This window comes from Lissotriton vulgaris, chromosome 8, assembly GCF_964263255.1.
Source record: "Lissotriton vulgaris chromosome 8, aLisVul1.2, whole genome shotgun sequence".
Classification (NCBI taxonomy): domain Eukaryota; kingdom Metazoa; phylum Chordata; class Amphibia; order Caudata; family Salamandridae; genus Lissotriton; species Lissotriton vulgaris.
In genome coordinates this window covers 544473512-544501167 of record NC_141696.1, presented here as the reverse complement: position 1 = coordinate 544501167, position 27656 = coordinate 544473512, and the positions used below count along the sequence as shown (strand labels likewise).

Genomic DNA, 27656 nt, shown 5'->3' with positions numbered 1-27656 from the left:
CTGTAAAATGCAACTGTATATTGTGAGATCCTCTTAACTCTATTATCTGATGTTAAGGACTTATCATGCGACCTCCTTTTTGCCCTTAGCCTAGCTGCCCTTATTGTTACTGTCTTTCAGGTATTCCTTTCTAGTGGCTAACACTCAAGTCAGGAAAGTATGAGAACTCAATCAGTGTGCTCATTTTGTCACAAAAGTGTGGTCTATATGATGAACTCTATATATTTTCTCAAAATACTTTGAGATTTACACTTCACTGTTTTTCCCCTATGTCTGTTGATTAATTTCTTGTCACTTTTGTACTGCACATCAAAACCAACTTTGCGCTTTTGTGAAGCAATTTACTTACATGTGAGGCTTTACTTATTTCTAGTTGGATTATCCGCTACATTGCGTTCTGCTTTGAACATGGCTATGGGATTTAGTCCACTTTTCAGTTTTAGACACTGATCTCTCTGCTACTACCTTCCCTAATTATATGTCTAAGATAGGTAATAGGTAAGGCTTCTATATGGGTATATGTAATAATCTGTAAGTGCAAAATGGTGCCACCTCTTCCTGGATTTGGCACTGCATTGGGAGTGCATGAGAAATTGCATTGTTTAAATTTTTCTGTATCTGGGGCATTGTAGCTCTTGGGTGTGATGTGTTGTATGACTTAAATAAAGAATTATTACAAACAAGAAATTGGGTTGTTGGTTGAGGGGGTGTGAGCTCTTCTCAAGCAACACCCACAATCCTTGTCAGGGTGAACCACACAAGTCACTAAATCAACTTGGCCTCTGGTCGCTTGGCACAAAAGCAGCCAGACTTTACTTAGAGGCAAAGTGTAAAGTATTTATGCAGCACTTAACAGTAATAGAGTGACAACACAACACAAGAAAAATTCCACACTGATTTAGAAAAATAGAGTACATTTTAATAAAATGTTTAATAGCGCAACAACAAAAGCCTAACCAGTAGGACCGCCATTATGAATTTTTAAAGTGAAAAATAGCACCTAAAAGATCAAAGCTCCAACCACGGACATCTAGTCGCACGAGACTGGGGCAAAGTCAGAAGTTAGTGCCGACCTCGATGAAGGGCGGTTTGGAATCACAAAATGGATTGGGCCTGGCCTCCATTTACCTCAGACTTGGAAGAAATTTCAAAGAAAATGTATGAGAAGGTAAAGTTCAGCAGGGCAAGGCAGCCGGCGGAGTCTGAGTAGGAAGCTTTGTCTTCGGGGAGTCGCTGGAAAATGTCACAGTGAATATTTTGACGCTGTTGTGGAAGTCTAACATCTCCAGCAGGACATCACCACCCCCTTTTCTGAATCGCAGAGAAGTATGTAGCAGAAGCTGCCACAAAGTCAGGCCGACCAACGATGCACCTTGGGCGGATCAGCGAGCATGTAGGACCCGAATTCCTCGGTTCTCAGAGCACTTTTTGGCAGAACATTTTCTAAGTCCCAAGTTTTGGATCTGAGCTGTATGGGCACCTTTAGCACCAATTTCACGGCTCCAGGGCTAGACAGGCACCACTTGGAGGGCTGGACTCACTCAGGCTGGGTCCAGGTGCAGGATCAGGATAGCTGGAGTCTTTTCTGTCCCTCAGGCTCCGATCAGGAGGCCAGACAACTATCCCTTGGAGTCACTCTTAGTAATCTTGGGTGCAAGCAGAAAAGCAGGACTCAAATAGCAGAGCAGTCCATTCAGGGCACATGGCAGGTTTTAGGCTGCAGGGCAGTCTACCAGGCAGCAGGCCTCAGGCAACAGGACATTCCTCTGAGAGTCCTTCTGCAGGTCCATAACTGAACTGAAAAGTAGGTCTGTGGGTCCTATTATTATACCTGGTGCCACCTTGGAAGTGGGAGAAACTTCTGGAATCTTCCCTCCACAAATGTGTCAGCAATTTCCTACTTCTCTGCCCTCGCTCCAGTGTGTCTGCAGGCACAATAGACTGATTTGAAGATGTTTGTGTGAGAGCTGAGGCACAAACCTTTGAAGCGCAAGTGAGGATGTGTTCAGCCTCCCCCTGCCCTGTTCTGCCTGAGATGGGCCACCCAGGCAACACCTTGTCCCTCTATTGTGTGGCTGTCAGGGAGAAATACCCATAGGCCAACTGACAACGATACCTAGTCATGTGACCCAGGAACAGGCGGTAGGCGCCAAATGGTTAGGACAAGAAAATGCCAACTTGCTAAATGTTTTATGAAAGGAAGGGGTTGGGACCAAAAACTTGATTTTCATTAGATCTTGTGATTAATTCACATATTTGTGATGATTTACTTCAGTTATTTAGAATGCTTTTTTTAAAACATGTCATTGGAGGGCCAATCTTTTTTTTTTTTTTTTTTAACTTAAAAATTTTGTTAAACAAATTTTGTAGACAGAAAAAACAAAATCATAATATAACATAACAAGAACTTCGTTTCCTCAAACTTAATCAGTACATAAAAAAGATGGAATAGACTATTCTTTGACCAGTCCTTCATTTCAAAATAGCAATACACAGCGGAAATAGCAAATAACACATTGAGACAATCCTCCTCTGCCGGTATATGCGTATAGAGGAATTGGCATTCTGACAGTATTTCCACTATCAAGTTGATTTCTTGCGGATATTCTTCCCCCAGAGGTTAGGACAGAGGCTAGGACAACGCATATCGTAACCCCTTGGCATTAATGGGGTTCTCCTCAGGACCAAGACAAGGTCGATTCTGTGAATGGTGATATATAATAATGTATTAATCACTTTAAACTAAGGTAAACTTTCCTCTTCTTTCCACTTTTAAATAACAACTTTATAAAGTACCTCATTCCTTACTTGCTGTCTGATTCCGAAGTGATTTTAGTTCATTTTTCCTTTTGTACAACTACCAGCATGCAATAACAGCGCCCCAATAGGTTATAATAAACCACACAGACCGACATGCAATGAATGTCCAAATAGTGCTTGATTGCTTTAGCCTTGACTGTTAACCGCCGAGATCACACTTCACACCGACTTATCCAGTGACCGGAGTTAACCGCAGGCAAAGAAAAAATGCACTAAAATAACTTCGGAATCAGAGGCAAGTAATGAATTTGGTGAGCAGTTATCTTGCCTAATAGAGTTACGTGGTTAAAACGCACCAGTACTGTTACTTAAAATCTTAGACGGAAGGGATCAAAACCGTACAAGTCGACTTCCGAGCAGTTTCCAAAAAACAATAATAACAAATCGTTTGTTTGAAAACCATAATGACAGCAAATAAGAAACACAGTTAGCTCTTGGGCAAGGTCATGACACCAACAACAATCAAATGTAACAGGAATATATGCACTATTTGATTCAACAGCTATGTTACACAAGATGGTAACCTGAGTTTACCACTCATTTTACAGGTATGCACAATTGAAAAGCGACAGTTGGCTTTCAAGGAAATCGTTCAGAGGTAGCACTTGTCATATAATAAGCGACCTGAAAAATGAGGTACTTTAGAATGTGCGTATTAAAAATTGGAAAGAAGAGGAGGGTTTATGTTAGTTTAAAGTGATTAATACATCATTATATATTACCATTCACAGAATCGACCCAGTCTTGGTCTCGAGGAGAACCCCATTAATGCCAAGGGGGTACAAAACACATTGGCCTAGCCTCTGAGGGAAAAATATCTGAAAGAAATCAACGTGATAGTGGAAATACTGTCAGAATGCCTATTCCTCTAGTTAACACATTCACAAGTAGTGGCCCCATTAGTATATACTTGCAGAGGAGGATTGTTTCTATGTGTTAATTGTTACTTCCACCGTGTAGTGCTATTTTGAAAAGAAGGACTGGTCAAAGAATGGTCTATTCCATACTTTTTATGTACTGATTAAGTTTGTATAAACAAAGTTAGTGTTATGTTATAATATGATTTTGTTTTTTCTGTCTATGAAATTTGTTTAACCAAATGTATGTGCAAGTTAAAAATTCTAAATAAGTATGACATGTTTTAAAAAAAGTATTATAAATAACTGAAGTAAATCACAAAGAATATGTGAATAAATCAAGAGCTTATAAAAAATAGAGTTATTGGTCCTCTTTTGTTGAGGCAGTACAACAATTAGGCAGCTAGATTTTCTGTTTAGCTTAAACTTTCTGAAAGTGGCATTTTCAGAATTGTGACTTAAAATCCAACTTTACCATTAAATATGGTGTTAAATTAGAATTCTTCAGACACCAAACATGACTTCCCCACCTGTTCCCAATCCAGAGTTAACTTTTAATAAATGTAATAAGGTAACCCAATAATATCCAACGGGAGGGGTAGGTCTCACAGTAGTAAAAAACAAACTTGTGAATATTTTACTACCAGGACATATAAAACTTAAAAGTGCATGTCCAACATTTTCATCAAAATGCTCCCTCGCCTTTGGGGTGTCTAGGGTTTATCTTAAGGATGAATTATTTGTATTAAAATGGAGTTTTAGGCTTGGCATGGGGGTTATTTAGGCGCTGGCACAATAGGTGCTACAGGCCCACGAGTAGCATTTAATTTACTAGCCCTGGTTATATAATATACTACTTTACCTGGGACATATAAATACATTAAATACGCCAATCAGTTGTAGGACGATTTTACCATGTTTAGGGAAGTGAGCATAAGCACTTTAGTACTAGATAGAAGTGAGGAAGTGTATAGAGCCCTACGACAAAAAAAAACAAATGTCCGAAAAATAAGAGGGGGAGAAGGCAAAATGTTTGGGGGAACATCACTTTAAGGCTGACAGGTCGATCAAAGTAAATTGTAATATTGAAAACCTGTAAACTTTGTATGGTAAGGAGGCTAACAAAATTGACATGCAATGTTAAGTCCTGCACCCTTATAAAGTATAAAGGTTACCACTTTGCTATCCCAGATTGCCCATTTTACAATTGGTTGCTACATGTAATGCCAAAGGAACACTAGACTATTTCTTGTTCTTAGCCATGCATATGTTTTACAAAGTAAAAAGGGGTGTTTAGAAATAGCGAACCTTGTATCTACATGGCGTCTCTTATACTCTTGCATTCTCTTGTACTCTAAATTTGTCACATTTTCAGTTTATGGGTATCCCCGACAACTTGTAGGAAGATCATAATACTTCTAAAGCTGTATTAAAACAGGTTTTTACTTACTGTCGGAGTTTACCCATGTGTACGTCATAATGCAGCATATGGAACTGACCGGCTTGCATGCAGAGTAAAGGCCACCGATCCCTGATGTGACATTGTATTCTCCACAAGAAAAAAAATCTGAGGTAAGTCTGGGGTCTCTGCCACCTGGTGCCTTACCAAGTACCCTTCCTGCCAGTAAAGGAGTGACACATTTGTGATTTATACCTTCGTGGCTGAAATTGTTCCCAGAGAAGGCCAGCCATTGCCATAGGATCCCAGGTTCTCAAGCAGGCTCTAGAGATTTCAAGAGATTTTTTCTCATCCTGCCATCTCAAGGTCTGTTCTTCCAAGTGGTACCCAGTTTTTGCCCAGGAATTCCCCCGCTCAGTCTGTGGTGCTGATTGTAGTTTTCCTGAAGGGTAAGGTGACTCTTTCCCCCATGGACAAGGAGGCAGGTTGTCTAGAGTGCTCCATCCATGTTCACGTCAGTGTCACCCCATCATGTCCGGTTAAGGACACTGCCTTTGACACCAGCTGAACTTTCAGGCCTCCTTGCGCACAAACTATGTTAAGGAAGCCAGAAAGAGTAGGGATTTGTACACATCCTTAGCAAGGAAGCTGCAGAGCAGAAACTCCTGATGTCTAGGGAACTCATTGACACTCCCTTCATGACCATCAACTCTGATCTGCTCATGCAGTGTTCAGACCTCCTGTTTCCCAGCTGTTAAAGACCTTCATGTCTTGTAAAAGTGCGTTTTCCTTTGACACATACTGGTGCTTCCTATTCTCACCATCCAGGGCAGCGAAGATGAAATACTTCAAGGTGAAGACCAAGTCTACTTCCTCAGTCTCAGATGAGGCCAAGAAATCCCAGCGAATCTCCATGAACCAACCTCCATTGTCAACACTATCTCAGGAGCCCCAATTTTTGCCATCAGGTTTCGCTCCTAGATACCCACGGGTCTCTGAGTTGTGAAAACCTAGTTCTGCTCAGCAGCTGACTCTGCCATCCTGGTCACATTTGTCCCGGTGGCAATCCCATGTTTTTCTATAGGAGCCAGAGAAATCCCTCCAATTATCTGCAGTCAAGCAGGTCTCACCTCTAGAATGGAGTTCGAGGCACACTCCACAATGGCTAAGGCAGTGCTGGTGTAATTCTCCAGGCATTTTCCACACAGAGATAAATGCCATGTGGCCACCTGGGTCACTCCATATATTCTGCTGAAAGTACGCTCTGGAGGCTTCTTCCCTGAGCACCATTGCATTTGGAAGGAAGGTCTCGGAAACCTGTGTTTAAAGTTGCTTTTCTCAGTTTTGTTCTCTATTGATGGGAAATCTACTCACAAGCTGAGAATGAGAAAGAGCTCGAACATTAGAATAGGAAAATATTACCTTTAAAGTAACTCTGTTACTCTTAATATGTAGGTTTTTGCCCTTATTATTGCATTCTACTTCCATCAGACATAAAACACACACTTTAATTTTAATTAAAGGGATCTGGCGAGATTGCACATACATGCTGGAACGGGGGGGGGGGGGGATGCCTTTGCTCTGTATTAGTGCCCACATCTCTGTATTAAAGCACCTATAGAAACGCGTTCTGGTCCAAGCACTCGGTGGCAAGGATACCCACAGATTGATAATGGCAAACAGCCTATTGGGTCAAACTAATGGAGTCACCGTAAAGGCCACTTTAATTTTTCCAAGTATTTTTGTAGACAGGACTTTAGTTCATCTTAGGAAACTGAATAAGGGAACCATTTTAATCTTCTTCACGGACATCACAAGTACGTTCTGCTTTAATTCCACGCTGTGTTTTTTCCGTGAAGTCGTAATTTTCTTTAATTGCCGTGTCATGTGGCTCGTGTTGTTCGTCTCTCGTAACTACAACTTTCAAGGCCTCCTTTGCATTGGTGGATCTGCGTCCATTCCAAGTAAGTCAAAGTAGCAGCTGTACTGAGAAGGGTAGGAGGCAGTGATCAGGATCATGCTGCCTGGAGCACTCGTGTATTTCTGGATGTTTATGGGCTAAAACTAAAGCCTTATGACGTCAGTGGCACAAGTCGCTCACTTGCAGCACTAGCTGACTGCTTCCAAGAGTAGTAGTTGAGAATTCCCGGGTAGTACTACCAGTACTACCCTCCCTTAGCCTCCTTTACACCACCAGTAACGTCCTCCGTTCCTCCTCAGTACATTTCTGGATCCAAAGTTTGAAAACCCTAAGCAGCCTTCATTGTCAGAACTAGGTTGTCAAGCCAATAACGACAGTACTGAGGTAGAGTGGGAAGGTAGATCAAAGCACACCGCGAATGTACGGTACTGGGGTGGAAATGAGGCCAAGTCAAGACACACGTGCTGAAGCCAGAACAAGCTGAAGTTCCACAGTCATGCTGCCTTTTTTGTTCAACTTTCGTATGCACGTCAACTTGCCCTCTTTCAATGTAGAGGTCCATTCAAGTTGATAATGTTGAGGAACTCTTTGCTGGTTGAGATATGTGTGCATTTTAGTTCGAAAGAGGTGTATTTTTGTTTAGCATCCCACTGTAGCCAGGCATTTGTGGTTCTCATGCAGTGAGTTTTCCACAGATCTGTCCCACAAATATCCATTGCGCAAGGAATACTTCTCGTTCGCTGCACTCTGAGTGTAGATGTAACTGTTAAGTAATGCAAGTATAATCCTGGCTTTTCGTATTATAATCGTGACCAGCAGGTCTGTTACCCAACTGACGTAAACATTTTTGCTTTTTAAAGGAAGGCCTTGTGTCTCTGTGGGATGATCAGGAGCCCTCTTGCAGCCCTTCAGATGGAGTCAAAAAGATGCTGCAACCTGACCCCGACCACCTTGTCGAGAGAGTGTGGCAGCGTGTGGTCGATGACCACTGGGTGGTCGGAGTAAAGCTCACCGATTCTGCTGACCTGTAAGTGCTCGTCTTTATCTTGCTGATAAGTGACATGGTCAGACCGATACAGCTTTCTACATGGTGTTCTGACTGTTATTATTAAACATATTCATATCCGTTTATTGATTGATTAGCAAAAACCATCACAACACAAATCCAAGAAAGTTATAAAGTGTAACCATTTTATAATGTGAGATTGTGAGCCAAAAATACAAAAAACGAACTTTATTTCTCATTACTTGTGGTCCCATCATAAAAAGGAAACAATCTCAGTAAAACCAACTCGGTTAAACTCGTTTCTTAAAATGCATTTTAATCCTAAATCCCAAACAATACTAGAAATAGCTGATTCTTCTTACTTGGCCTCAAACTGTATTTCTTACTCCACCTCACTGTTCACCTTCACTTCACAATAACGAAACTCTTCTATCCTGTCAACCCCCAACTTAATAAATGTCCCCTGTACCACTGCAACATGAACATCATCTACATTGAACTTACAGAATCTGCGTCCATTTTGTTTTATAAGATTTATATTTCTTTCTCCAGAATAAAAAAATCTAATTATAGATAGTGAAGCTAAACGAAATCCAATCTATTCATATATCGTATATGTTTATGTTTCTCTCTTAATGTAGAAATCATAGTATAACCAATAACTGCAACCCAACCACCTAGTTGCATTGCATGATCCGCAAAGATGGTACATTGCCTTTGCGTGTGTTATTTCTACAGACCATTCAAAACTATGGAAGATGTAAGACTAACTTTCAGAGACAGATCTTCTAGGCTTCTCTTTAACACATTGTTCTAGGTTCTTCCCTATCTTTTAAATGACAATGGGACAGATGTACAATGCCTTTTTCCGGTCGCAAACAGCCCGATTCGCAGAATTGGGCCGTTTGCAAATGCAGAAAGGCATTTCCAAATTTACAAAATCTAAATTGCAATTCAGAAACCTGTTACTGAATCTTTGGGTTTGTGAATCGGTATTTGCAAGGGGCATGTTTAACACCATCAACGCTTATGGTTTTCCCCCCCTGCGCTGAAAATCTGTAATTCCCACTAGTCATGACGAGCTCAGCTCGGCATGAGTGTACGAGAGGTGTACCTCATGACGAGCTGAGCTCGCAATGAGCGTCGAAGGTGTTAAGGCATCCGTTCCAAATACCGATTCACATTGGTATGTACAAATGTTTTGCAACCGAAATACAGTGGCAAAACATTCGCACTTTACTACCAACTCGAAGTTGTTAGTGACGCATGCGCAAATGGTAAGCGGTCACCAAGGGCCCCCTTCCCCTTTGAGAATGGTTATAAAAATATTTTTTACGAGCAGGTAGTGGTCCACTGCCTCCTTAACCGGATGCGCGCTAGCGGAATTCCGCTAGCGCGCTGGGTTTTTCAAAATCGCACTTTGCGTGACGAGCTGGGCTCGTCATCAGTGTGCGAGCGGGCTACACCATGACGAGCCCAGCTCGTCATGAGTGTCGAAGGGGTTAAATATATGAAACTTAAACCTTTCATTTTTAGGTCGAGCTATTTATTGCTCTGAACTATTGCAGTGGAAACAACACTCTTGAACAAGCGGATTCCTCCCTAAGCATGTTGTGTACTGAAGCGTGACGCTTCGCCAGGCGCACGCTTGGCCTCACACCCCATCCCCATATGCTTGTTCCCTCCCACTCGCTCGCTCCCCCGCCCCCCTCCACCAAGCTGCTCCCCCGGCATTAGACTTCAAAGTAATGCGCTGAATGCTCTGAAGTGATTGTTTTTCACGCGCTCTGCAGGTCACCATTTGCGGCCGCTAGCGCTTTTTTTCTATTGCTCTAGCTTGACCGTATCCTGCACACCTCCCTTTCAGCCTGCGCCCATCCCTTGTGCTCGTTCCCCTGACTTTTCTTGTTGGCTCCCACTCACTTTTAAGTCATGCGGTGCCTTTTACTAACTGCCAATCCTTTCTGGGTATTGCTCACCGCGCGCTCCGATCTCCCACTTTGTCTCCCTATCCCATTCACGCGGCTTCTCTTCTCTTCCCTCCCCTTCCTCTCTCACTTGGCCTGTCGACCTTTCTCTGCTTGCATTCGTTCACCCTTTCTCCATATCATGGTGCTGCCACCACTTCCCCAATGTGTTTTGAACGATTCTGGCTCCATTTAAGCAAGGTATCAAACGGACAGTCTCTCCTCTCTGACCTCCGTCGGTGGTCTTTTTGCTGGTTTATGTACCTGTGAGTTTCTGAACTCTGCACATCGCCTGCACCTCCCCATCTACCCCTGCACCTCCCCCCCCCACTACAGAGCGCGTCTCACGGCCGTGCTTTCACTTTCACTTTTCATGGCCAATGCTTGTTTTCTAGCTCCTCTTGCGGCGAACAAACAAGCTCACTCGAAATACCCAGAACGTTTACTTGTTGCTGGGAAGATATATTGGCGGGTAAACACCCCTGAAGCTGTGATGTGTGCGTGCCTGGATATCTCTTTGCCAGTTAGACAATTCATTCATAAAGGTTCAGAATATTAATGCTCTATTGAGTCCGTGTGCGCGATGAGTGCCTATCTTCAGATGTTGCATCGGGCACAAACAGCCAGCATTGCCGAGCCGCTGACAGACTGCAGACTTTCTGCCCTGAATACCTCCCTACGGCTCTAGGATCGACACATTCCACCCCTAATCCCATAGTTGTGTTTTTCCCCTCTTTCCCAATGACCCTCCCCCCCAAATCACACACTGCTTTAAACCGCAGTACGAGGTCACGCCTGCAAACTTCCACAGCATGCCTCCCAGGGCGTCTGAAGCACTTCGATGCCATCAAACAAGTTCTGCTCTGACTGCACTTCCGTTACAGCACTACGAAATACAGCCTCTCTGTGGCACACGCTATAATTATTATTCAACTAGAAAAGCCCTGCATCCACCCTCTGTCTCTTCCTTTTGTGTTCACCCCTCCTCACCCCCATCTCCACTCTGTCTGTCTGCTTCTCGCTCGCCGATTCTCTTCCTTTCACGCTCTCTCACTCTCATCCTCCCCTTCCTCCCGGTCTCCCCACTTCCTTCCCCTCCTCACCGACATCCACCCACCCATTCATCCCCGCCAGCTCTTTCTTCCTCCACGATCAGTAAAAATATGCCAGAAAAAAATACTGTTATAGAAAAAAAGAGGGAAATTCTTAAAATACCTCTATAAATAGGGAAGGAAATTAAAATTACATTACGTTATTCTTTAGAAATATTGCCGGGGCCACGGCTCCCACCAGGGCGCATAGTCTCTCTCTCTCTCCTCTCGCTTTCTTTCTCTCTCTCTCCTGCTCTCTTTCTCTCTCCCCCTCTCTCGCTCTCTTTCCCTTTCTAACTCTCTCTTTCTCTTTCTCTACTCCCTCTCTCTCTCTTTATCTCTCCTCACACTTTCTGTCTCTCCCACTCTCTCTTTATCTCTGGCTCTCTCTCCCCCTCTCTGGCTCTCCCTCTACTCCCCTCTCTGGCTCTCCCTCCCCACTCTCTCTTTCTCACTCTTTCCCTTTCTCTCCCTCCCTCTCTCTCTTTATCTCTCCTCCCTCTCTTTCTGTCTCTCTCCTCTCTTTCTCTCTCTCCCGCTCTCTCTTCCCCTCCTTCTCTTTCCCTCCCTCTATACCTCTCCTCTCTCTCCCCCCCTTTTTCCTCTCTCTCTCTCTATCTCTCCTCCCTCTCTCTCACTCTCTCCTTTCTCTCTCATCTGTTGATTGTCCTCCCCCACACACAACCCCCAAACACATCCCCACAAACAAACACACACAACCCCACACACACAATCCCCCACACACAACCCCCGACACACAACCCCCCACAAACAACCCCACTCACAGACCCCACACACACACAACACACACAACCCCCACACACACACCACACACACACAACCCCACACAAACACACAACCCCCCCACACACACACAACCACACACACACACAAACAACCCCACATACACACACACACCCACACAACCCCATACACACACACAACCCCCACACACACACAACCCCCACACACAACCCCCCACACACCCCCCCCCCCACACACCCAACACCCCCCACACACCCCCCACACCCACCCACACCCACCCACACCCTCCTCACACACCCTCCACACACACACAACCCCCCACACACACACAACCATCTATCTATATATCTATTGCCCTCACTCTATCTATCTATCACCCTCACTCTATCGCCCTCAGTCTATCTATCTATCTTTTTGCCCTCAGTCTATCTATCAACCTCACTCTATCGCCCTCACTCTATGTATCGCCCTCACTCTATCTATCTATCGCCCTCACTCTATCTATCTGTCGCCCTTACTCTATCTATCTATCGCCCTTGCTCTATCTATCGCCCTCACTCTATCTATCTTATCTCCCTCACTCTATCTATCTTATCGCCCTCACTCTATCTAACGCCCTCACTATATATGTCCATCTATCTATCGCCCTCACTATCTGTCTATCTATCGCACTAAATCTATCTATCAACCTCACTCTAGCGCCCTCACTCTATCTATCTATCGCCCTCACTCTATCTGTCGCCCTTACTCTATCTGTCGCCCTTACTCTATCTATATATCGCCCTTGCTCTATCTATCGCCCTCACTCTATCTATCTTATCACCCTTGCTCTATCGCCCTCACTCTATCTATCGCCCTCACTCTATATGTCCATCTATCTATCTCCCTCACTATCTGTCTATCTATCGCACTCACTCGATCTATCGTCCTCCCTCTATCTATCTATCCCCCTCCCTCTATCTATCTATCGCCCTCCCTCTATCTATCTATCGCAGTCACTCCATCTATCTAGCCAGACATCTTGCTTATATCCGAAACTTGGCTTACATCTGATTCCACTCCGGAATTATTGGCCGCAATCCCCGACAATTACTATATCCTTCAGGCAAACAGGCCACAGGGGAAAGCAGTGGGCGGAGTTGCTGCCATTATCTCTCAAACTCACAAGGTTTCTTCCATCACCATGTCCATTATCCCCTTGGTCGACGCCCTATTATTCAAACTTGATTCAAACAGGCTTCCTTTAACCTTCGCACTATTTTATAGACCACCTGAACATCTACCGAAATTTCTTCAGCTCTTCGGCAGTATGGTTGCCGTGCTGGCGATAAATCATGCTAACATCATAATCATAGGGGACTTTAACTATTGGCCCCTTGATAAGTGTGAAAGCTCCTGCTCGAAAAACTTCACGGACCTGTTAAATGGCCTTAACTTTTCGCAGCACATCAATGCAACCACTCACATCAAGGGTCATATTCTGGATCAGGTCTGGTCCTCAAATCTGGATATTTCGAACCTCCAGATTTCCCCTTGCGCCTGGTCGGATCACTTTTATCTCTTTTGTTCTTCCCATAACTGCCAACCCCAAACTTTGTACCCCCGACCCCCTCACAATTAGGAACTGGAGTCGGGTTGACATTCCCTCTCTCTGTCTCTCCCTTGCCCTTTCCACACCTCGTCCTCCCCAGCCTTTTGGACCACCTCTTCCAGTCCACACCCAGGCCAAAGAAATTAATACTTGGCTGGCCGAGGCAAGGGACACCTTTGCTCCTCTGAAAACACTTAAAACCAAACGGCCACATGACGCCCAGCTCTGGTTTACCAAGGATCTGAAAGAGAGGAAACTTGCTCTTCGTCAGACCGAGCGCAAGTGGAGACTGGATTACTGCCCCCGAAAGAAAATTAATTTTCTCACTGCCCTAAAAGACTATAAATTCGCCATCCTTGAAGCCAAAACCGAATATTTCTCTGCTAAAATCCTCAACTCCTCAAACAAAGCCAAATTTTTTTTCTCTATAGTGGGCGAATTAGCTAAACCGGATCGTGTCTCCATTAAACCTCTGTCATCACAGTCCACTCTCTCAATAGTTATTTCATTGAGAAGATCATTAAGATCAAAGGCAGTATTCCCAAAACTGTCTCAATCTCTAATCTGGGCAATACATTTGGGAATCCCTTGTCCTTTTTCAATTTCCCTCTGATTACCAAGGAGGTTTTCTTCTCTCTCCTTAGCAAAGTCCGTTCCGGTTCTCCACGGAACAGCTGCCCCCCTTACATTGCTTTTCCTTAACCTCCCTGACCCTCCAATCTCCCTCCTGAACAATTCTCTTACCTCTGGGGTGGTCCCCCTCTCTTTCAAATCAGCAGTCGTTTCCCCCATTCTCAAAAAACCGGGAGCTGACCCTGAGGTACTGAGTAATTTCCACCCTATTTCGCTCCTTCCCTTTTTGGGTAAAGTCCTGGAGGCTTTCGTAACTAACAGCCTCAGCACCTTCGTGGAAAACTCTCATTTCCTAGACCCCCATCAAGCGGGGTTTAGGCCTGAACATTCGACTGAGTCTATTGCCTTGGCGGTTCATGATGAACTCAGAAAGGGGGCCGATCAGAACATCTCACGAGCCTTGGTGCTCCTGGATTTGTTGGCGGCGTTCGATACCGTCGTCCATACCATCCTTCTCGACCGGGTCGAGAACGCCGGCATCCGGGGCACACCGCTGAGGTGGCTGACATCATTCCTCCAGGACTGCAATCAAGCAGTCCGCCTCTCCACTTTCACTTCAGAAAAAAAAAAGTCTCACCTACCGAGTCCCTCAGGGATCTTCTCTCTCCCCTTTATTATTTAATCTGTACATTTTCCCTTTGATGTCTGAGCTTCAGAAAAGATCAGCAGTCATCTTCAATTATGCAGATGACCTACAGCTCATTTTTAATATTGATTCCTCCCCTTCCTCCATCAAGAATGTTCAATCCACCATGACTTTTATTAGCAGTTGGATGAACGTGAACCAGCTCTAACTCAATCCCGATAAGACCGAGCTGGTCTTGACAGGGCCCTCAGGAAACCCCTGGAACACCAACTTCTGGCCACGCTCCCTGGGCTGTCCTCCATCCCCTGTCAACTCTGTAAAAAGTCTTGGAGTTACCATTAGCAGTGACCTTTCCATGAGGGCCCAAATCCAATCAGTGGTACCGGTCTGCATATTCCACTTACGTCGCATCAGGAAAATCAGCAGATTTCTTTCTCAAGACGCTCTTGTTCAAGTCATTCAGGGATTGGTCATATCTCGGATTGACTATGCAAATGCACTGTATGTTGGAATACCTGCCTACCAAACTTATCAACTCCAACTCATCCAGAATCAAGCTGCTAAACTCGTCTTTGGCCAGCCTAGGTCTAGTCACACTACACCTCTCCTTAGGAGCCTCCATTGGCTCCCTGTGGCCCAGCGCAGCTTCTTCAAACTAGGCTGCTTGATCCACAAGGCCCTCTCCCTGCAAGGCCCTGCCTTCATCGCCTCTCGGATCCACCGTTATGTTCCCTCCCGAGTCCTTCGATCTTCATGCTCAAACCTGTTGTCTACATGCACCTTTAGTCGCAGGAAACATGGAGGCCTGCAATTTTCTTCACAGGCTCCACTCTTCTGGAATTCACTCCCTTCAGCTCTCCGTCTAATCCCCTCCTATCCTCAATTCAGGAGGGCTTTTTTAGACCTTGCTCTTTTCCCACGCCTACAATTAACGGATCACACCTCTTTGCATGTTCCCAGCCTGTCCTTGAAGCGCCAAGAAACCGTTGGTGTACGTGCGCTGTATAAATAATTTTTAACATATCATATCATCTATCTATCGCTTCCTCACAGCATCACTCAGCACCAACACAGAATCACTCAGGGCACCACAACATCACTCAGGGGTACCACAACATCACTCAGGGGCACCACAACATCACTAAGGGGCACCACAACATCACTATGCGCTACCACAGCATCACTGAACGCCACAGCATCACTCGTCGCCACCACATCACTCGGTGCCACCACAGCAACAATCTGTGCAACCATTCAACAACAACTCGTTCAAACATGTTCTCTTAATGTTTCAAGCTTTATTACAAATGTCACAAAAAGATGTTAATATTTCACTTCTGTTCTTGGATTTTCGTCACAATAAAATACACTGAACATAATCTTCACAAAACTTATTTACAAAAGTCAAAGCTATTGCCATTATAAATTACAATAACTTATTTAAGTATTAATTTTTTTTTTTAAAGCCATTGCTATTTATAATATCAATACATCTAAGTCACGTAAATATTGCATTACGAATGCTATAGGTGTCACATTTGCGAAAGTTAAAACTATTGGCATTGTAAATGACAAAGCTATTCATTTCGCTATTTTCATAACCAACACATAAATAAAATATTTGTCATTTACAATACCAATAGCTCAAACTTTCCTAATGCAAGACCTATTGCATTGCAAATGCTTGTTTTCTTTTTAAACGCATACTGTTTTCCTTTAAGGAAAACTGGCTGCATTTTTTTTTTTAAGATTGCTTTATTTAAATACAATCACGGAAATGGTGGTTTGCTGACCCCAGCAGACCACAATGACAGGTGATGGCAGCAAATCCTAGTGGGTCACAAATTGGGCATACCATATTCATTTTCATGAGGTAGGTCTATTTGCAACCCACTACGAATCACTGTTTAAGGAATAGGGGTTAAATAGCTCCTTTTTAGGTCGAGCCTAGCGCAGCGTGCATGCCCTGCTCTAGGAATCGGCCTCTTGGAATCACTTCAGGCTTTGTAGAAGCTTGTGCGTGTGGTGCTTACACGCTATTGGCCTTTGCATCTGGCTTTAGCACGCAATTGGCCAAAGGCGTGTGGTTGTCCCAGCTTTTTTGGAAATGTTTACTCCAAGAGCGTTTTGCTTTCAGGAGCCAGCAGCTGCGCGCAGGGGCCAACCTTTTTTAATTAGCAGCGCACACAGTGTGCCACCTGTTTCGGGTCACGCTGCACTTGTTTCTTCTGCTCTTGTACAGGTCTGATACTTCATTTCGCTTGGGGCCTCAGTCGCTGACAAGCCCTTCAGTGTCGAGGTTTCTGGAACTAGCTAACTTTCCCTGAACCTGTACGCTGCCTGATGCATATTTTAAAGATTTCTCTTTTCATCAGTTGTTTTATATGGTCCATTTGCTAACATGTGTGTTTAGCAGTGCCGTATGTCTTTGCTCGTCAATTAATCTTCAAACAGCTGACTCGCTGTTTCCATTGACCTGCCTGTTGAAGGGACAGTTTGCCGCATTTTTAAATAGAGGGAGGGTAGAAATCTTGGCGCCAGTACATAATTTAAATAGTAACTTTTGAATAAAGAGACTATTCAAAATTGTCTCTGGCCTCTGAGCTTTGAAGCAGAAAGTGATTTGTGAAACCAGTACAATATACCTGTGGATTCAGTCCACTGATAACGTGCACTTTCTCCTCAACGACACATGGACGCTATCTGCACCTCCCTAGCTTTAATCCTTTATACAGTTTTACATGTTCCTCTGTGCCTGCCCTTTTTATTTACATTCGTTGGCTGTTCTCCTCTCCAGCACATGTATGTACATTTGCTGTGTTAGCTCCTGGCCCTGTTTGTACCCTGTTACCCCCTCCTCCAGTTTTTCATGGGGGTCGATAGGTTTAGGGCTGGTTTCCCATGGGAGGGGGTGGGGGCCAAACATAAGGTTGAATATTCTTTTGGGTGGAACAATAAATATTCCCTGGCACAGTGATGTAACAAAGGACGCCGCCCGAGCTCCAGGGGCTTCCTCTGCCAATGGCAAGTCTATGGCCTGAGCGCTCCGGACTGGGTCCGGAGAGTGGGGGGCTTCCCCCCCCCTAAGTTCAATTACGTCACTGCTCTGCCATTTATTTATCCCCTCCATTCCACACTCCTCCCCTCCCCCCTGGCGCCCCATGACAAAAGGATACATTCACTTCTGTTTTTTTATGATTCCCGACCCGCCCAAGTGACAATTATCATATTTCGTTGTCCAAAAGGCTATCGCGACAAGGCTCAGTTTCTTTCAACACCGTATTCTAAAACAAAAGTTTTGAAGGTGTGCCCACAAATATAGCACGTGACACACAGAGTGACCGTGCTCCAATGACCTCCCTTTACTCACAGATATGTCATGTGGACCCCAGCAATACCCTGGTCCCTGGCACACCACCTTTTAGTGCCTCGGTGCATTACACCTAGACGTTATTGACCTCTATCTTGACCCTGGTACATGCATTAGCATGTGTACTCGCTGCAAACGGTGACACATGGTACTAGCTACTTCTCAAGTCTACCCAAGTCCCCAAGCTACCTTGTTCCCTGCATGTCCTCTATGGGGTTACTGTTGCCAGCCCCCTTGGACTTCCTGTCAGTGATCACTGCACGGTCACTCGCTTTGTTGAGCCCACCCAGCTTGCCTGTTTCCTAGCATACTCTTTAATTACCGGTGTGCGCATATTTGACTTTACTCTGATGCCACTGCCTCACTTTTTGCCCACTATTTTGATCCTTCACAGTCCCCATCACGGGTTTATTCAACATAGAGATACTACGGACCATATTCGTAGAATAATATCGATTTTGGATTGGGCTCAGAGTAGTAATTCATCCGTCGGAGTGGCCCTGTTGGATGCCGAAAAGGCATTCGACAGGGTCACATGGCGGTTTTTATAGGCAGTCTTGGCCTGGAAGGGGTTTCCCTCTGAATTTATAAAAGCAATGCAAACGCTGTACATCCATCCGACAGCGGCAATCCGTGTAGGGGGCGAGGTTTCTAAGCAGGGGTACAAGACAAGGATGTCCCTGCTCCCCGCTCTTGTTTTCGCTATATATTGACCCTTTTATTACCACAATGGAGGCAGATAGCATTATTAACCCAGATCAGAACACAATGTCATAAAGTCTACGCATACGCGGACGATATTGCTGTGGTTACTGCTAACATTATAGAGGCGCTTCCTCAAATTATTCAGGCGGCCGAAGCTTTTGGGCTTTGTTCCGGGTATAAATTAAACGTCGCAAAAACTCAGGTGATTCATTCACAGGCTGGCCGACCCGCGAATACTGTTTTTAATTCAGAGGTAACATACTTGGGTATAAAGATTACAGCAAACATCGAGGATACAGTTGCTAAAAATCTCGACCCGATTATTTCCTCTTCTAATATAACACTGCAAAGAATTAATAATCTCCATCTTTCCCTGCTTGGCCGTAGCATTGTTATTAAAATGCTTATTTTTCCGAAATTTCTATGTTTTTCGGGCTATTCCTTTTTTTAATACCTGCGTTTTTTTTTCTTGCATAGAGAGAATGTGTTCAAGGTTCCTTTGGAGCTACCATCGTTCTCAGCGTGCCATGAAAAGATGCAGTTTGCCCCGAGAAAGAGGAGGGTGGGGGATACCTGATTTCCAATTATATCATTGGATTTCAATTCTACAAAATATGCGGGTATTATTGTTACCTATAGATCCAACTCCTGATTATGTAATATGGAGGAAATCGAAAAAGAGGTTGGGTATTGGCCCGAATTTGAATATCTATACCCCACTCCAGGACTGTACTCTTTTACCTATAATCTTTGCTGACTCTGTGATGAAAAGATGGCATAATCTAGGAATTTGTTCTCTAGGAGATTTATTTTTGGGAGCACAATTTTATTTCTTTTGAAAATCTACAAAGTAAATATAAGGTACCTCGAGGGGACTTTTTTTAAATCTCAGCAGTTGCGTAGCTATTGTGAGCAGAAATAAAATCAAAGCGCAATTACTCTACAAAAAATTGAGATTATTGAGCTACTCAAGTCCAGATGCAATATGTCCCCCCTCTATCATTTATTCTTGAATAAGGTTAAAGACGATTTAGAATTCCAGGAGACAAAATGGGCTAATAAATTAGGCATTGAAGGGGTCAATCTGACTAGAAGCATTGAAATTTCAATCAATGTACTGTTCAACGGCCCTCTGAAGAGCCAGCACTATATGGCAATTTTTGAGCTCTATTATACTCCGGGAAAATTAGCAAAATGGAATACCGGACGGGGAAATAGCTGTAACCGTTTTGGCCAGTACGCTGCTGATGCCTCTCACATGTTCTTTAACTGCCCCAAACTCAGCAATTTTGTAAGGGAAATTCAGACTTTCATTTCGGGCAGTCTGGGTATTTCAGTGCAACTTACTGCTATTCTGGTAATCTTTGGATGGCAAGGAAACGCGTTGTCGGCTGTCGAGAAGGGTTTGATATTTATATGTATTGCTTTGTATCGTTTGTGCATTACATCACAATGGCTTGATACTAATCCTCCATCCTTTGTTAATTGGCAAACTAGGCTGCTCTCAACATATCGCTTGGAGATGGTGCTTTATAGAACTAAGGGTATTCGGAAAAAAAGCCAAGGAAGCCAGCTATGGGAACCAATTGCCACCTGGTTGGGATCTTAGTATTAGATAATGTGATTATTTGTATAAATACATGATAAGATTCAGTGACTGTATTAATTAGAATGATTTAGGACCTTATATTTATATTTATATTTGTGCTGTCCGCTTTGTTTTGTTCTGGTATGGTTACATGCCCTTTTATGCATTGCAGCTGATGTACTTAAACTGCATTTGTGTGTTCTGTGTGCTGACAAAAAAATTTCCATAAAAAAATATTTTAAAAAAAAACACAGTCCCCATTTTTTACCAAGTAGTGGTGTTCCTAGATTATTACGTGGTCTCCAGTTTATTATCGCTCCACCTATTTAACTTCCTTCTCTTTACATACACTCCCGGGCAGTGGAGTGGGAAGGAGGGGGTGGGGGGGTCTTTGGCTGTGCCCCGTCCTTCTGGTGACCCCATTTCACTGCATGTTATTTACTGATGGGCCTCTTTTGGTTTTAAGATTTTTCCCTCCCCCACTCTTCTCACGCCTTGCCTATTACCAAGGCCACTGGAATTATGCTGCAGGAGAGGGCCAAATTATGCAGTAGAATTGAGTAAGTTATGCAGCAAGAAAATGCTAATCATGTGGCATAATGCAGCACATTTTTTAAAGTATTATGTCATTATTTTGTACTTTTTCTCTTTTTAAAACTGTCTGGGCATTGGGTGCACCTCATTAGTACCAGTAAAATACCCAAATATAGCAATAAGCAACAGAAAGACGCCCAGTCAACTTTTGCAAAAGGCCTTCCCTTGTGTGGCAACAGTGCTACTGCGTTTTTAGTAACTTTTGATATTAGATTTATATGTTTACCCCTCTGTCCGTACGGCCTCTCTCTGTCACTGACTGACTCTATCACTCTGTCTCACTGACTGATTATCTGACTGACTCTGATTCTCACTCTCTCACTGACTGACTGACTCTCTCATGCTCTCTCTCAGTGACTGACTCACTGACTCTCACTCACTGAGTAACTCTGACTCACTCACTGACTCTCTCTCTCCTTACTACCTCTGACTCTCTCTCTCTCTCTCTCTCTCTCTCTCTCTCTCTCTCTCTCTCTGTCTCTCTCTCTATCTCTCTCTCTCTCATGGACTCTCTCTCTCACTGACTGACTCTCTGACTTTCTCTCTCACTGATGGACTCTCTCTCACTGACTGACTCACTCTCTCACTGACTAACTCTCTCACTGACTGACTGGCTGACTCTCTCACTGACTGTTATACAGGTACTATTTCCCAACCTTCACCCTCCTGTTATTTATGCCCCCCATAACATAAACAAAATAACAAGCAACCATTGGTACAGACAGATAGAAGTTGCCAGCATTGAAAGGACAAAAAAATGAAGACATTATTTATTGTTAATACTTTTCTAATATGGCCGTTCAGTTGTACCTAATGCTTTCTTGGTCATATATAAGGAAAAAAAAAATTCTGACACTTCTTTATTATACCTATTCATCATGCTGCACACTTCTGTACAGCACAGCTTAAAGACATAGGCAAAGTCAATATCTCTGGCTAAACACTTATGAGGTCCCAAAGGCGAGACCTATTGGCTATGCCAGTGCTTGTTTCATAAGTAATAGCGATTTCCAAAGAGTGATTCGCAAAAAATCGCTGTTACTGTTCTTCATACATCTAGACCTAAATGTCTTGGGTAGCGTGAGTCATCGTGCCATAAGTTTCCCAACATTATTTAGTTTACTGTGAGGTTACTAAGGAACCTTCCTCCAAAACCCGAGCATCCCAAGAAGGTCAAATATGGAAGAAGATGAGTAAAAAATGCCACAAAATCTGAAATTGTACTGGCGGGTGTTCAGGTTAGTGGAGGGCAAAGAAGGTCTGACAGATATCAGTAGCCCTGCCAGTACGATTTCAGATTTTATGGCATTTTTTGCTCCTCTTCTTCCATATTTGTCCTTGGGCCTCTAGGCCTCAGGTATCCTATTGTCAGCCATTGGGAGGACTTAACTATTTTTTTTATATAATACCATCGAGCCTGGCTTAATTTCTGCAAGGTGCTGAAACCATACTGTTTCGACAAGCCATTTGTTCTTGTTCCAGCCCAGAAAGTACTTCCATGCCTGCTTCTTCATTGTGTCAGATTCCTGTGATTTAAATCTCAACATTCCCTACTGTTATGATAATAAATCCACTGGAGAAGTAGTAAAGATGTAATTGGGTTTTATTTCCAATTATAAAGTCAAACTCCACCTGATGCGCGATGCTTCCTTCTAGCGGCCAACCCCAACGATGACTGAAGACACGTTGGGAATAACCACCAAACGGACACGTTGGGAATAACCACCAAACGGGCACATCGCACGAGGGTGTATAATCAAATAATAATACAGCATGAGACCACATCACGCGTGGCCGCACAATCAAAACATAACAAGTGAATCCGTGCACATCGCGCGACACACAGCGCGAGGCGCACAAGTAAATTAAAGCAACCATTACACCACCTTCCCCCTTATAACAATGAAAAGAAACAAGATAAAAACAAAAACAAATAAATATCAGAGACATCATCAAATATCAATACCTCACAAAATCGTTGAACTTCCCAGGTGCTCTGATAATTCTTCCATAAGAAGAAATTACCTGTGAAGAAGGTACATTGCTAGAATTTACATCAGGGGAATTAACACAACCACTGGATGATTGAATAGGAGTACTAACACATCTGCTATTATCAATAGGATTATTCAACCAATGACACCAATCCAGGTCCTCAACGGGTTCCTTCCTAATGTTCTTAATGATGCTTGCCTGTTGATGAGAGACTTTTAAAAGTTGGCGTTTGTTCCACCAACCTTTACCATCAATAAAAGCAGCACCCCTACTAACATTGAGAACCTGTAAAGGATGAAAATATTTCGACTCCCCTTTTTTTCGTTAATAGGTTTCTTGATCAAAACCCAGTCATCCATAGAGGTATCCACAGGGGTAACCTTAGACTTAGAATCAAAATTCTTTTTCATAAGCATTTGTTTGGCATCTACTTTTTTCCGAACAGCGTCCAGATCAATACCTTTATCTCTGGATAATTCTTGAAGCCAGGAAGGGAACACATTAGAATGTGAACTTCTATTCCTCAACAACATAAAAGGAGAAACTCCTGTAGTGCAGTGCGGAGAAGTGTTGTAATGCCAAACTTTTTCTCTAATGAAATCAACTACATTCGCTCCACAAGCCAACGCCGTTTGTATGCCTTCTTTAATCACCTTATTTCCTCTCTCCACCAAACCATTAGAAAACGGGGAATATAGTGCAACTTTAAGCTGTTTAATATCCAGGTCACCAAGAAATTTCCTCATCTTATCAGAAACAAAATGCGTGCCATTATCACTGACAAGTACCTTAGGAGCTCCTTCTACATCAAAAATTATTTTTAAAAATGAAATAGTAGAGTCGGAATCAGGTGGTTTAACAAATTCATGGTACATCCACTTTGAATGATAATCAACCAATAGGATGACATACTTACATTCCTGGCCAAGAATAGAATAAGGACCTGAAAAATCAATACCGACCTTCTCCCATGATGCATGAGGAAATTCAGTTGGAGATAAAGGAACTTTCATTGTGTGCCAATGTTTATCAGAAACCAAGCACTCAGGACAAGAATCAATTAATCTTTTGACCTGTACATCCAAAGATGGCCACCAGTAATGCTCCTTAATTCTCATATTGGTTTTAGTAATCCCTAAATGACCTCTATGAGCTTCACCTATAATTAAAGACCGTAGCTTGAAAGGAGGAACAAATTTGTCTCCTCTGCGTACAATGTTGTTCTCAACAGAGAGTTCGTCAGCAACCTGGGAAAACCTACGCAACTCCCCCTCCAAACACCTAGGCTCTGGCCAATTATGGGTAGAATAATGAGGATGTATGACGTTACCACGCATACTTTTACCACGCATACCATTACAACGCGGTATTTACAACGCATACCGTTACAACGCATAGCGCTTAGAGGTGCTGGATAGTGGTAAGTATAATTTTATATTCCAACTCCAGTCCCCGTGGACACTAGGGAAGGTGTTGGATATAAAATTATACTTATTCCCTATCCTAGAGCGCCCCCCAGCGCAATGCGTTGTAATGGTATGCGTGGTAATGCCTGCGTTGTAGTGGTAGTGTGTGGTAAAAAATGCGTGCTAAACGTTGTATACCGAATAATGAATAACCTTCTGCAGCACTGGATCACTCTCGCCTGCACATTTCCAATCATTCTCAGATAAAACAGGGGTTAATTCGCCAACAGCGTCCACCATGGTGACACATTCGATATCCTCATTAGATAAGTCCTCATCATCATCCTTAATCATGGAAAGCCTTGAAAGACAGTCCGCTCTAAAGTTTTTACCACCACTGATGTGTTTAACCTCAAAATGGAATTCTTGCAGCTTACTAACCAACCTCATCAATCTAGCTGACATACAAGAAGAATTGACTCTTTCAAAAATATAAACCAGAGGTTTATGGTCGGTAACAAGCTCAAATTTACAACCCCAAATATATGTTCAAAATTTTTGAACTGCCCACACGCAGGCTAACGCTTCCCTTTCAATTGTGCTATATCTGGTCTCAAATGGCTTAAGTGAACGCGAAGCAAAAACCACTGTTTGCTCATTTCCTCCAACTTTCTGAGTCAATACTGCGCCCAAACCAGAAATACTTGCATCCACCGTTATGGTAGAAAGACAATCATCCCTAAAAGCGTGAAGAGCTTTAGCAGACACAATCAATTTTTTACATCATTAAAAACTTTGTCTAATTCAGGAGACCAGACAAAACTGCAGCCTTTCCTCAACAAACCACGTAAAGGTTCCACCAACTCAGAATAAGCAGGAACGAATCTAGCATAATACTCGGCTAAACCGAGAAAAGACCTAAGAGAATCTTTATCAGATGGAGGTTTGGCATCCTCTATAGCTCTCATCACAGAGAATTTTGATTTAATCCCTTTTCGAGATATGGTATGTCCCAAATAATCAAGTTCCTTCACAGCAAATTTGCACTTGTCACCGCGGACAGTCATTTTTTTAGACATCAAGATAGTGAGGACACACCTCAAAATTGCATTATGCTCTTCTAAAGATTTAGCATAAATCAAAATGTCATCAAGGTAAGCCTGTACTCCAGGCACCTCAAGGAAAAGAGAGTCCATACGTTTCTGGAAGACACTTCCAGCCGAAGCTAAACCAAAAGGAAGGCGTAAAAATTTAAATGCACCAAATGGGGTAATGAAAGTGGTTAGCTCTTGGGACTCTTTTGATAAAGCAACCTGATGATAAGCTGACTTTAAGTCGATCAAAGAAAACCACCTAGCCCCACCAAGATTAGCGAGAATTTCACGGATCTTTGGTAGAGGGTGGCAATCAACAATAATATTTTTGTTTAAACCGCGTAAATTCGCACAGAGCCTAATCTCGCCAGTCTTTTTGCGAGCGACCACAATCGGAGCCACCCACTGTGAGGAATCAACTGGTTGAATAATCCCTTGATTACACAGATCTTTCAAAGATTTGTCTAATTCTGCACGGACACTCAAAGGAACAGATCTGACTTTATGAGCTACAGGCTGAGCCCCAGGAATCAATCTAATTCTATGCTCAAAACCCTCAGCGCTGCCCACTCTGTCATTAAACACAGGTTTGAACTCTTCCATTATCTGTTTTGTATCAAAAGATTGTTCAAGAGACATGCATTCTACCCTTGACACAGGTAAATCCCCAACCTTAACTGGATTATCATCACCAGGGACCAAATATAATCCCATGCGGGCAAGATCTTTCCAACCAATTATATTTTTGCCCTTTTCAGCAACATACATTTTAGTAATGGTTTCTCTTCCTAAACATTGTACTAAGCCCTTAAAATATCCAATCATGTGGATGTCTTTTTCACCAAAGGCTTTAGGGTTTACATCAGAACTTAATAAATTAACTTTTCTTTTCCATAAATCATAGAAAGTCGAATCTCTCAGAATAGTAAAGGGAGAACCAGAGTCCGCCATGACCTGTAAAGGAATATTGTCAATTATAGCAGAGCATAAAGGACCTTTTATATCATTGACTTGTTGGTTATTATCTAAAGTGACTATAATATTGCTAAAAGAATTAGTACACTCATCAAGATTATCAGATTCAACATAGCTGACAGAAGGATTTTTTTTAAATTTCTACAAACTCCTTAAAAATGGCCCATCTTTTTGCAAATGACACGTCTGTTAATCGCGGGACATCCTTGAAAATTACCCAAATGGTTCTTAGACCCACATCTGTAACAAAAAACAGATTGTTTTTTTGAACAAATTTTACATTTTTGTTTTTAAAATTTACAGAACATACAGCACTGTCTAAAGAAGGTTCAGAAGGATTAACAGAATTGATACCACTTTTTGACGCATCAGCCATGACTTTACTGGTAATTGCAGAACGCTCAATACTTAAAGAAAGTTCAATCACTTCATTTAGAGAAGGATTTTTGCAACCAAGAATTCTTTCTTTAATCTTCCCTGAAGAACAGTTAAAAACAAACTGGTCCCTGATATAATTATCACAAAGAGGACCAAACTCACAAGTTGTTGCTAAAACCCTCAGTGCAGAAATGTATTCTTCAACTTTTTTGCCATCTTTATGTTTCCTAGCATAAAAGTTATGTCTCTCCAACATAATATTTGGTTCTTCAGCAAACTGTTTTTTTAAACGAGCTACAGCTTCTAGATATACATTCCAATTGCGGTCACCACTTTGCGCGGGGGGGGGTATTGGAGAAATACTCTTAAAAATACGTTGAGCTGCTTGACCTAGACAACCAAAAAGAATTGCAAATTTGCGTTCAGATGAAAAATCCATAGCATCAATAGCGATAAGGTGATTTTCAAATAAAGCGAACCACTCTTTCCAAATTATTTCAGGACTTCCAGGTTTACTCAAAAAATGAGGAGGTTGAGTGATATGCTGTAAATGTAAATTAGCCATGGTTAAAAATATTTCTTTTTGAGAAAATAACTTTTCAATACGGTGTAGAAAATAAATAATAAAATGCGCTGAAAATTGTCACAAGTGGATTTCAAAGCGTGCACATCGCTGAAATAATGTGCTTTAAATTATCACCAAAGAATTTCAAAGCGTGCACATCGCTGAAGTGATGTGTCTCAAGTAACCACAAACAGATTTCAAAGCGTGCACATCGCTGAAGTGATGTGCTTCAAGTAAGCCCCAGACATCGCTATTGCCATCCCGGAAGGATACAAGATCATCCGTAAGGACCGCATCGAGCAAACAGGAGGAGGCATCGCTATCGTCCATAAGAACTCCATCCGCATCTC

At 42.9% G+C, this 27656-nt stretch overlaps 1 protein-coding gene across 1 annotated transcript in view; it reads left to right on the top strand.

Moving 5' to 3' along the window:
* The window catches only part of FANCB (FA complementation group B), a 429090-nt gene that overhangs the window by 293095 nt on the left and 108339 nt on the right, over nt 1–27656 (top strand). The window contains exon 6 of the mRNA XM_086934356.1: nt 7858–8024. Coding sequence (XP_086790482.1) covers nt 7858–8024 — 167 coding nt within the window. The remainder of the gene's footprint in view (nt 1–7857; nt 8025–27656) is intronic.